At 46.4% G+C, this 12,171-nt stretch overlaps 1 protein-coding gene across 2 annotated transcripts; it reads left to right on the plus strand.

Moving 5' to 3' along the window:
- Positions 1–243: 243 nt before the first annotated feature.
- C6H2orf50 (chromosome 6 C2orf50 homolog) lies at positions 244–11,868 on the plus strand. 2 transcript variants are annotated; one of them, XM_030489266.1, is made up of 4 exons: positions 244–779; positions 10,488–10,527; positions 11,162–11,360; positions 11,449–11,868. In XM_030489266.1, the coding sequence occupies exons 1-3, from the start codon at positions 523–525 to the stop codon at positions 11,351–11,353; spliced, it is 489 nt and encodes a 162-aa protein (XP_030345126.1). In that variant the 5' UTR covers positions 244–522; the 3' UTR covers positions 11,354–11,360; positions 11,449–11,868. The 2 variants fall into 2 exon arrangements, with proteins under 2 accessions (XP_030345126.1, XP_030345125.1); XM_030489265.1 differs by having other exon boundaries at positions 257–779; positions 11,162–11,333.
- Positions 11,869–12,171: the final 303 nt, after the last annotated feature.

Raw genomic sequence — 12,171 nt, forward strand, 5'->3', positions numbered from 1 at the left:
TTCCAATAAACATACCAGGGAAACCGGCAGGTTTCAGGTTTTACTTCTGCTACATAACCACAACAAAAGTCCTTCTGACATACCCAGCAGCAATCTCCACAGCACCCTTTGCTACTAAGGCAGACTTTATTGTTCTGAGGAATTTGAATAGAGGGTGGTCTCAGCTGCCAGCAGCAGTAATCACCTCGTAAACGGGGAGTTTGCTGATTACAGCTGGGGATTGGATGGCTTTCAGTAACAGTCGTTTCTTACAAAATTGCTGTTACCATGAGAACTGCCTCAGCATTCAAGCAACAAAGCAACATAAAGCAGTAGGAAATGAACATTAAATAAGAAGGAAGTAAAACAGCACTGAGCATTGCCTGTCAGTACTGCCGTGCACCTTATTCTTCTGAAAGCACTCCAAATCAGCAGCTAAAAGAAAACTTAGGAGAGAAGGAGCTTTGAAAGTTCAAAAATAGGTTTAACATTCATAACAGTCACGATATACCTAATGATACTAGGGATACAGTGAGTCTCAAAATGGACAAGTTGGAAAAGGGTTCTGGATTCAGGAGAAATACCTCGGTTAGGTCTCAGCAACCAGCAACCACATCTCTGGGGCAACCAGCCTCAGCTCCATCTGCGTCTCTTAGCAGCACCCAGCCCAGAAGATCTGTCACACAACCGGCTACTCGGGCCCGGGCAGATGAGCAGGCAGCACTGCAGCAGGACCAGGTTCAACAGGATAAGATCTGGAGAGAGTCTGTGGAGGCTGAACAGAGAGGAAGAAAAATCTGGTAAGTCACTTGCTCCAGTTCATGCCTCTTCTACTCATCTTGACATTGGTACTAATGCTCCCTGACAGCCTTGGGGCTTGACCTCAACCCTATACTATGAAAGGAAATTTTCTTCTCCAGGGACTTTGGATCAGACCCTATTATCTCTGTTTTCCTTCTCTGGAAAAAATCTATCCTAGTATCTCCTGGCATGCTGGACTTAAGCTGAAAGGGATGCAAAGAATTGCATGCTAAGTATCTTTTAGCTTTATAGAAATTTCCAGAATGAAGATTTAAATGTGCCAACCTTTATAATTTATTGCAGCCACACTGATGCTATCACCTCTTCTCATATTCTTGGAAATGGCTGAAATGGGAGCTGAACAGAGTGTTCTGCCAAAATGCAATTTTGTATTCCCAATCTGTAAATCTACTGACCATGCCCCATTGTTACAGTGTTTGAGCAGACTGAACTGCACACATACAACCTAAGCTTTAACTGTGTATAGTGATGTCCTGGGTTCAGCTATAGCAGTCATTTTTCTCCTTCTTAGTAGCTGGTGCAGTGCTGTGTTTTTTAACTTTCAGCCTGGGAACAACTCTGATAACACTGATGTTTTTAGTTGTTGCTAAGTAATGTTTATTCCAACCAAGGACTTTCTCAGTCTCATGCTTTGCCACGGAGGAGGGGAAGCCGGGAGGAAGCAGAGACAGGACACCTGACCCAAACTAGCCAAAGGGGTATTCCATACCACAGCACGTCATGCCCAGTATATAAACCGGGAGGAGTTGCCCGGAAGGCCCAGATCATTGCTCGGGTCGGGCTGGCTATCGGTCGGCGGGTGGTGAGCAATTGTATCCTCTCCCCTTGTTATTTCACTAATCATTATTATCACTGGTGGTAGCAGTAGTGGTTTTGTATTATACCTTAGTTGCGGGACTGCTCTTATCTCAACCCGTGGGAGTTACATTCTTCCGATTCTCCTCCCCATCCCTCCGGGAGCGGGGGGAGGAAGGGGGGGAGTGAGCGAGCGGCTGTGTGGTTCTGAGTTACCGGCTGGGCTCAAACCACGACAGTTCTTTTTGGCGCCCAACGTGGGGCACGAAAGGTTGAGATAACGACAGATCTGACCAGAGTGTGTTTAATCATATTTGTGATAAGCATTCATTGTTACTACTCGTCACAATGGTGATTATTTGGCTCTCAGACTTGTTGCGCTTGATCTCAGAGTTTCAGCATGTTGTACCTTACTTACAGCCACTATTTGCTGTTTTAGTGTTTATCGGCTGGGGGGCCTGGGCTAAGGTTCTTGTTTCACTGTACTTCATGGTAATGACTTGTAATACAATAGACTCATTGACCATGAAACTGGTCTGGTTTGTGCTTCCAGCGTGGCCATCACCTCTATACATTGGGAGGTATATAATGAAATATTTTAGCAATTGCATATCTTTTTTTTCTCCTCGGGGGGTAAAATTACGAAGGAAGCATTCTCTTTCACCCCCCGTTCCCCCACCACCCTATTTGCAACAGCAGTTGAGAGTTCTGAAGGTTTTGGATGGCCTTTGAGTACCCTTGAAACCTGCCTGCTGATTGTGCTGGGGATCAGCATGTTGGCAAACATACGGAGTGTGTTTTACCCACGGCCATCCCGTCGTAGGAACATCCTATTTCGTTTAATCTCAAAAATTCAGCAGTATCAGGTTCGAATCTGGTCTAGGGTTAGACAACGATATAGGAGGACCACCAGGAGATTTTCCCTGAGGCTGGACAGTTATGAGTGGCAGGGTGTGTGGGATAGTATGGGCAAGTATCTAGGCCAGTGGGCCCCTCCAGTGCTTTGGAACTTCACCACTGAACAAGTGCAACATCCGGAAAAACTAGTAAAACACTTAAACGAGATGTGCTGTTGTCCTGGTTATACCAGAGAGGGACAAATCATGGCAACGTGCTGGGGCTTGGCCTATGCCTACAGAGCCCTGCTCAACACTATCCAGCACCTTCAAAGGGAAAAAAATGTCTCTGGATCTGATGGCAAAGCAACAGACAACGCAGCTATGCCAACTACAAGCACAGCAGCTACTCAGACCCTGACCACAACAGACAACACAGCTACTCCAAGTACAGCAGCTACATCAACCCCAGTGACAAGCACAACAGCTACTCAAACCCTGACCACAACAGACAACGCAACTACTCCAACTTCAAATACAGCAGTTACACCAACCCCAGTGACAAGCACAACAGCTACTCAAACCCCGACAGCAACAGACAATGTGGCTACTCCAAGCACCACAGCCACACCAACCCCAGTGACAAGCACAGTAGCTAGTCAAACCCCGACAGCAACAGACAATATGGCTACTCCAAGCACCGCAGCTACACCAACCCCAGTGACATGCACAGTAGCTATTCAAACCCCAACAGCAACAGACAATGCAGCTGTTGGTGTTACTCAACTCCCAAGCACAACACCTGCACCAACCCCAGCAATAGACATTGCAACCACTCCAATCCTAGTGGCAGGCACTGCAGCCACTCCAACCACAGTGACAAACACTGCAGCTAAACCAAATGGCCAGTTTGTGACAATGTCTGTTGCCCCTGTAAGCAAAAGCAAACGAAAGGCACAAAGAGCAACCCGCGAAGCGAAGAAAGATGAAGACCCAATGCCATTACTACATGCAACAGCATCTGAACAAGAGTTACTACTACGTGGGTCAGAGGAAGAGGAAGAAGAAGAAGAGGTCACTTCTCGACCCCGGACCTCAACTGAACTGCGGAATATGCGAAAAGATTTCACCCGTCTTCCAGGGGAGCACATTGTCACCTGGTTGCTCCGGTGCTGGGACAATGGGGCCGACGGTCACGAACTAGAAGGTAGGGAAGCCAAGCAGCTGGGATCACTTGCTAAGGAAGGAGGAACTGACAAAGCGATTGCAAGAGAGAAGCGAGCCCTCAGTCTTTGGAGGCGGCTCCTGGCAGCTGTGAAGGAAAGGTTTCCCTACAAAGACGATATTACGAGTCGCTCAGCCAACTGGACCACGATAGAGAAAGGCATCCAGTCCCTGAGGGAATCAGCCATTACAGAGATGATCTATCGTAGGCCGGATGCCAGGAACACATCCATAGATCCAGATGAAGTCGAATGTACACCACCCATGTGGCGGAAACTTACATGGAGTGCACCATCATCATCTGCCCACACATTGGCATCAATGACCTGGAATGACGGAATATCACCAACAGTGGATTGCCTGATTCGTCAACTCCAAGAGTTCGAAGACAATCTCACCCCTTCCATCATTTCAGCTGTGGAAAAACTGTCCCAGGAGTTCAAACAATTGAGAGACGATTTATCCGATCTATCCAGCTCCCCACGCATACCAACCCATGTCTCAGCTATTAACAGAAGGCGCCCTACTGCTCAAGACAGAAAATATAGGAGGTACACGCCACGGGCCACCCTATGGTTTTACCTGCGGGATCACGGAGAAGACATGAGAAAGTGGGATGGAAAACCTACTTCAGCTCTGGAGCAACGGGTGCGTGAACTGAAGAGGAGAACAATGGTCAAGGATGATGCTCCCAGGAAAGCCGCTGCTCCAGCCTCTGACAAGCAGTTTCCCAGATGGAGTGAAAGAGCTGATTTTACTCCAGCTCCTGTGATAAGGAATACTAATCCCTTTCTACAAGACAGAAGTGGAGAATTTTGTGATCACTATTAGAGGGGCCCTGCCTCCGGCCAGGTGGAGGAGAGGGATAATCGGGTTTACTGGACTGTGTGGATCAGATGGCCTGGCACATCAGTCCCACAGAAGTATAAGGCTCTAGTAGATACCGGTGCACAGTGTACTCTGATGCCATCAAGGTATCAAGGGGTGAAACCCATTTCTATTTCTGGAGTGACAGGAGGATCCCAAGCGTTAACTATGCTGGAAGCTGAAATCAGCCTGACTGGGAGGAAGTGGCAAAAGCACCCCATTGTAACTGGTCCAGGGGCTCCATGCATCCTTGCCATAGACTATCTCAGGAGAGGGTACTTCAAAGACCGAAAAGGGTATAGATGGGCTTTTGGTATCGCTGCCTTGGAGACAGAGGAAATTAAGCAGCTGTCCACCTTACCCGGTCTCTCAGAGGATCCTTCTGTTGTGGGGTTGCTGAAGGTCGAAGAACAACAAGTGCCAATTGCGACCACAACAGTGCACCGGCGGCAATATCGCACCAACCGAGACTCCTTGATTCCCATCCATAAGCTGATCCGTAGACTGGAGAGCCAAGGAGTGATCAGCAGGACCCGCTCACCCTTTAATAGCCTCATATGGCCAGTGCAAAAGTCTAATGGAGAGTGGAGAATAACAGTAGACTATCGTGGCCTGAACGAAGTCACACCACCATTGAGTGCTGCCGTACCGGACATGTTAGAACTTCAATATGAACTGGAGTCAAAGGCAGCCAAGTGGTATGCCACAATTGACATTGCCAATGCATTTTTCTCAATCCCTTTGGCAGCAGAATGCAGGCCACAGTTTGCTTTCACTTGGAGGGGCGTCCAGTACACTTGGAACCGACTGCCCCAGGGGTGGAAACACAGCCCTACCATCTGCCATGGATTGATCCAGACTGCACTGGAACAGGGGAAAGCTCCAGAACTCCTGCAATACATTGATGACATCATCGTGTGGGGTGATACAGCAGAAGAAGCTTTTGAGAAAGGGAGGAAGATAATCCAAATCCTGCTGAAGGCCGGTTTTGCCATAAAATGGAATAAGGTCAAGGGACCTGCACAGGAGATTCAATTTTTGGGAATAAAATGGCAAGATGGACGCCGCCAGATCCCCACAGACGTGATCAACAAGATAACAGCAATGTCTCCACCAACTAACAAGAAAGAAACACAAGCTTTCTTAGGTGTTGTGGAGTTCTGGAGAATGCACATCCCAAATTACAGTCTGATTGTAAGCCCTCTCTACCACGTGACCCGGAAGAAGAATGATTTCAAATGGGGCCCTGAGCAACAACAAGCCTTTGAACAAATTAAACGAGAAATAGTTCATGCAGTAGCCCTTGGACCAGTCCAGGCCGGGCCAGATGTGAAAAATGTGCTCTATACCGCAGCTGGGGAGAATGGTCCTACCTGGAGCCTCTGGCAGAAAGCTCCAGGGGAGACTCGAGGTCGACCCCTTGGCTTTTGGAGTCGGGGATATAAAGGATCCGAGGCCAGCTACACTCCCACTGAAAAAGAGATACTGGCAGCCTATGAAGGGGTTCGAGCTGCCTCAGAAGTGATAGGAACTGAAGCGCAGCTCCTCCTGGCACCCCGGTTGCCTGTGCTGGGCTGGATGTTCAAAGGCAGGTCTCCTCTACACATCATGCAACTGATGCTACATGGAGTAAGTGGGCTGCACTAATTACACAACGAGCTCGAATAGGAAATCCCAGTCATCCAGGAATTCTAGAAGTCATCATGGACTGGCCAGAGGGCAAAGATTTTGGGATGTCACCAGAAGAGGAGGTGACGCGTGCTGAAGAGGCCCCACCATATAATGAACTGTCAGAGAGTGAAAAGCAATATGCCTTGTTTACTGATGGGTCCTGCCGTATTGTGGGAAAGCATCGGAGATGGAAGGCAGCTGTGTGGAGTCCCCTGCGACAAGTTGCAGAAACTGCTGAGGGAGAGGGTGAATCGAGTCAGTTTGCAGAGGTGAAAGCCATCCAGCTGGCCTTGGACATTGCTAAACGAGAAAAATGGCCAGTACTTTATCTCTATACTGACTCATGGATGGTGGCAAATGCCCTGTGGGGGTGGTTGCAGCAATGGAAGCAGAGCAACTGGCAACGCAGAAGTAAACCCATCTGGGCTGCTGCATTGTGGCAAGATATCGCTGCTCGGGTGCAGAACCTGGTGGTGAAGGTACGCCACGTAGATGCTCATGTACCCAAGAGTCGGGCCACTGAGGAACACCAGAACAACCAGCAAGTGGATAAAGCTGCTAAGATTAAAGTGGCTCAGATGGACTTGGATTGGCAACATAAGGGTGAATTATTTTTAGCCCGGTGGGCCCATGACACCTCAGGCCATCAAGGCAGAGATGCAACATATAGATGGGCTCGTGATCGAGGGGTGGACTTAACGATGGACACTATTGCCCAGGTTATTCACGAATGTGAAACATGTGCTGCAATTAAGCAAGCCAAGCGGTTAAAGCCTCTCTGGTATGGAGGACGATGGCTGAAGTACAAGTATGGGGAGGCCTGGCAGATTGACTATATCACACTCCCACCAACCCGCCAAGGCAAGCGCTATGTGCTTACCATGGTGGAAGCAACCACCGGCTGGCTGGAAACATACGCTGTGTCCCACGCCACTGCCCAGAACACTATCCTGGGCCTTGAGAAACAAGTCGTGTGGCGACACGGCACCCCAGAGAGAATTGAGTCAGACAATGGGACTCATTTCCGGAACAACCTCATAGACACTTGGGCCAAAGAGCATGGCATTGAGTGGGTATATCACATCCCCTACCATGCACCAGCCTCTGGGAAAATCGAACGGTACAATGGGCTGTTAAAAACTACACTGAGAGCAATGGGTGGTGGGACTTTCAAACACTGGGATACACATTTACCAAAAGCCACCTGGTTGGTCAAAAGTAGGGGATCTGCCAACAGGGCTGGCCCAGCCCAATCAGAACTTTTACGTACTGTAGAGGAGGATAAAGTTCCTGTGGTGCACATAAAGAATTTGTTGGGGAAGACAGTCTGGGTTATTCCTGCTTCAGGTAAAGGCAAACCCACTCGTGGGGTTGCTTTTGCTCAGGGACCTGGATATACTTGGTGGGTAATGCGGGAAGATGGGGAAGTCCGATGTGTACCTCAAGGGGATTTGATTTTGGGGGAAAACAGCCAATGAACTCAATTGTACGCTGTTGCCTGCTCTATAACACTTTTATAGCCCACCAGCTAGATATCTTCAGGTCGCCAGCAATTGACCCTGACTTCCCTCCGATCATCACCTTAACAAAGAATGAATTTTGAGGAAACCAGACGAGCTCAGCAGTGACCAGATGAGTTTGGCGGTATCATCAGCAGGCAACAACCCAACACTACGTACCGTCCCTCCTGCCCTGAAAGACTATTACGAGAGATGGAGCCTGACATCATGGACTGGATGAGTTCAGCAATTTTACAGGGATTGGTCCATGGACTAGGCAATGATATCTTTCTCTGTGTGGGGGTGTGGGTGTATATATATGTGTATATATGGGACAGGGGTGATGGTGTGCTGAGAGATGTGGGATCTGAGCATGACGTGAATGGTATGGAATAAGGGGTGGATACTGTCCTGGGTTCAGCTATAGCAGTCATTTTTCTCCTTCTTAGTAGCTGGTGCAGTGCTGTGTTTTTTAACTTTCAGCCTGGGAACAACGCTGATAACACTGATGTTTTTAGTTGTTGCTAAGTAATGTTTATTCCAACCAAGGACTTTCTCAGACTCATGCTTTGCCAGGGAGGAGGGGAAGCCGGGAGGAAGCAGAGACAGGACACCTGACCCAAGCTGGCCAAAGGGGTATTCCATACCACAGCACGTCATGCCCAGTATATAAACCGGGGGGAGTTACCCGGAAGACCCAGATCACTGCTCAGGTCGGGCTCGGTATCAGTCGGCGGGTGGTGAGCAATTGTGTCCTCTCCCCTTGTTATTTCACTAATCATTATTATCACTGGTGGTAGCAGTAGTGGTTTTGTATTATACCTTAGTTGCGGGACTGCTCTTATCTCAACCCGTGGGAGTTACATTCTTCCGATTCTCCTCCCCATCCCTCCGGGAGCGGGGGGAGGAAGGGGGGGAGTGAGCGAGCGGCTGTGTGGTTCTGAGTTACCGGCTGGGCTCAAACCACGACAAGTGACCTTAAGGAACTTGAAATTAAGATCCTTTCTGTCTCTGCCACATATCTTGAGTGTTTATGCTCGTACTTCAGTACACAGCATGAATATGCCTATTAGAAGAATATCCTTGGTAAAAATAAAACCAGTTCCAGCTCCCACTGTGCACTAGACAAGTTAAAGGAAAGAAAGGAAAAAGAACACCACTCTCAGGAATTTTTAGAATGGGAAAAGAAACCATCTGAAAACCCTCATCCTCCTCAGACTTCTGGAGGAGATGCAAATCACAGCTCTTATTTCCCCAGAGATGCATTTTCAATCTTGTCTGACTTCTTTTACCTGAGGGAAAGGCTGAGCCAGGACTCTTGCAAAGCCAGGCCCATGGTGGCAATGTTACTCTCCTCCAGCTGTGCATTCAGACTCTTGCCAAATGGGCCCAGCGTGTTCCATACCTGTTCCCTAGCTAAGGCAGCAGAAGGGACTTTGTATCTGCCCCCTGGGGTTCACAGTCAGGGATAGTGGTGCAAACTCACTTTCATGGGTAAGTAAGAGAGCACATCATACAGCTGATGCATGTTCTGCTCTGCAATCTTAGCTACAAAGACAGAAACTCTTGTAAAAGGGTAGGACAGGCATGTGAAGGACAGATGGCTAAAGCCTAGTGTACTGACAGTATCAGTACACTACAAATGCTACAGCCTGCAGAGAACTGTCCTTCAGCTCTACATCCCCCTACCAAAAATGATGATGGGGAAAGCCTGCTGTGTTGGTGGTCTGACTTAAAGTGGATATAGGTAAATATCTGAGACCCAAGCATTTCTCAGTAATTAACACCATCCAGTAACACCCAAATCTGTATGTTCAAATAGTAGCTGGCATAGTAAGATAAAAAATTTTAGGACTTCTGTGCTGTGTTGGTATACCAAAAGGTATAGTGACAAACACAACAATCATAAACTAGCTTTTACGTGCACTTAGGGTATATATGCACTGGACAGGGCAGTGCAGCACAGAAATTCAATGCTCCTAGCTCCACAGGGTACATGGCTTTGCTATACAGATGAGCTCAACTTAGAAGGATGTACATTCAGCACAAGACCGATGAGCTTAGAAGCAGCACTGTATAGACACAGGTAACCCGCTCCGAGAGTTAACCCTGGTGACTCTTGAGCCCTCCTGCAAATACAGCTGTAGGCAGCTGCTTTCTCTCTTGACCTCACTGCACTTTTACAATGGCAGGTGAACTTCTGTTTTCTCAATTTCCGGCCAGGGAAAGCAAAGGACAGAAAATGAAAGGACTTGCCCTGTAGTCTCACACCAGGTATAGAACTGAGCTGAAGAGCAAAACTCAGGTCTTCTGACTCAGTTTGCTCCCAGCACAGCTGCCTATCTGCACAAAATACTCCTGTGGGCATTTGCCTGCAGCAAATACAACTCTGGGAATTCCCACCAGGGACTTTGGCCAGCAGAGAATTGGTCACTTAAAAAATAAGAATCTGTGTCTTTCTCAAGGCATGGGTCAAAAGTTTGCTAGAGTGACTCAGGACTTTTCTTATTCATCTGCATTTGCACAAGGAATACACTGTGGACATGATATCCTCATCTTCCTTTAGCAAAAAAAGCCCCATTCCTCATATAGTATGAGCTCTCTATAGGAATAAAAAAATCCCTGGACTTCACCATAGAAGAGACAGGTTTCTGTGCAAAGAGTTTGCAGGTGTAAGAGCTGGGTTTTAAGTGTCAAACTGAGCAGTTAAGTAGGCATTCAAATATGGCCCACATTAACTATTATAGCTAAAGACAGACAATTTTACACTGCCATTTTTCACTTCTATTTCAAGGTACCAGAACTGGAGTTTCCTAAAGGACTATGACCAAATGGTAAGCTTTGAACAAACATTCAACTGTAATCCAGGCTCTTTTCAGTTTTCATCCATTTGAGCTAGGCTAGTATTTAAAATTGAAGCATACTTAGGTGTAATTGGCAAATGCTATAAGACTAAAATCTTTAGGAAAAATAAAAGACAACTGAAGTGTCTTTCATCTGCTACCTGTGCAACAAAGAAATACAGCACATGCATGTGTTCAACCTGTTTCAGTATTAGCAACTCCATAGAAAGACAAGTGAAGAAGAACCAACCTCCTAGAAGAAAATTTGTAAGATCGTGTCATCATGCTGAAATTCAAGACACTCAACTAAAAATGAAACAAAATACCTCACACTTCATGACCATTCTAGAGCAGGATAACTTCTGTCCCAGCTGACATTTTATGCAACACATTTGAAAATTATTCATTTCCCTGTTACCCTATTCCCACGTAAGACAGGAGAAAACAATTGTTTTACTTTATTTCTTCAACACTTTCATGTACATTCAGTATGACATTTTTAAGTACGCTCAAATTCTAACTTCGAAGGCAAAAATGATATTATAAATAATCTCAGTAACTTGAGTTTTTGTAACAAGAATAGATGTAATTCTGAAAATTTATTAACGGTCTTTGTTTTATCCAGGGTAAGAAAAGGGAGCAGAAGCCACTGCCAAACTATATGCCTGTGTTCTCAAGCAAAGTTCCCAACTCAACCAACCAGGTTATTGGCAGTCGAATGAATACTGACCTTGGCAGGGATTTGGTAAACATGGATTACTTCTTCAGCACTGGAGCACGGAAGAGGAAACTTGATGGTGAGCTCCAGCCTTCCTAGTGCTTTGGTAAAAATATAACAGTAACAAAGCAAGTTGAATGGTTGTAGCCAACAGACTCCACAGCAGGTAAAAAATTCCCTAATCTTTTTCTCAGAGAGACCGATACTACTCTTTAGCATGGATTTTCTTTCAAGAGCAAAGATGGATGTTGTCCAACAATGCCACAGGAGACAAACCTCTTTCTATTTCGGGTGGTGGAGCCATATAAAGAGGGTTAGAACTACAGACCTCATCCATCTTCCCATGCAGTCTACAGTAAGGTTGCCACTAACATCAGACAGATCAAGATTACACCCAAAAGGCAATTTCTCCTTAAATTTTTATCTCCTGAAAATAAACAATTAATGAAGATCTGCTCAGATGAATCCCAACATAAAAAACATGTTTTCAGTTCTGAAAGTCAGTGCAATAAAATCAGCAGCTTGTTGCATTTCCTGTAATTAGCCAAGGATTCATCAGCTCTGTCATCTGCATGTTTAAGCTTGCTCTAAATAATAAAATTTAAGGTACATGAGATGTGTTCTGTGCTTTTTCACCCCCCACCCTGCTGAGGGAAGCAAATATTTTTCACACCAAATCTTTTTCACAGATCAAATATTTTTCACAGTGGTTTTCATTTTTGTTTCTTTAGATATGCTGCTCTCGAATTCCCTTCTTTTAACTCTTTTTTTCTGGTTTAGTTGATGGGAACTAATTGACAAGGAAGCAGGCTTTCACATTTTGCTCTGAAGGAGTGTTGGCTCAGCAACCTGTCTGACACTCTTAGGATCATCAACCTTGAATTTAACAGGTGCGCAGTTCCTAAAATCTGTGGTTG

This window comes from Strigops habroptila, chromosome 6 (assembly GCF_004027225.2).
Source record: "Strigops habroptila isolate Jane chromosome 6, bStrHab1.2.pri, whole genome shotgun sequence".
NCBI classification, from domain to species: domain Eukaryota; kingdom Metazoa; phylum Chordata; class Aves; order Psittaciformes; family Psittacidae; genus Strigops; species Strigops habroptila.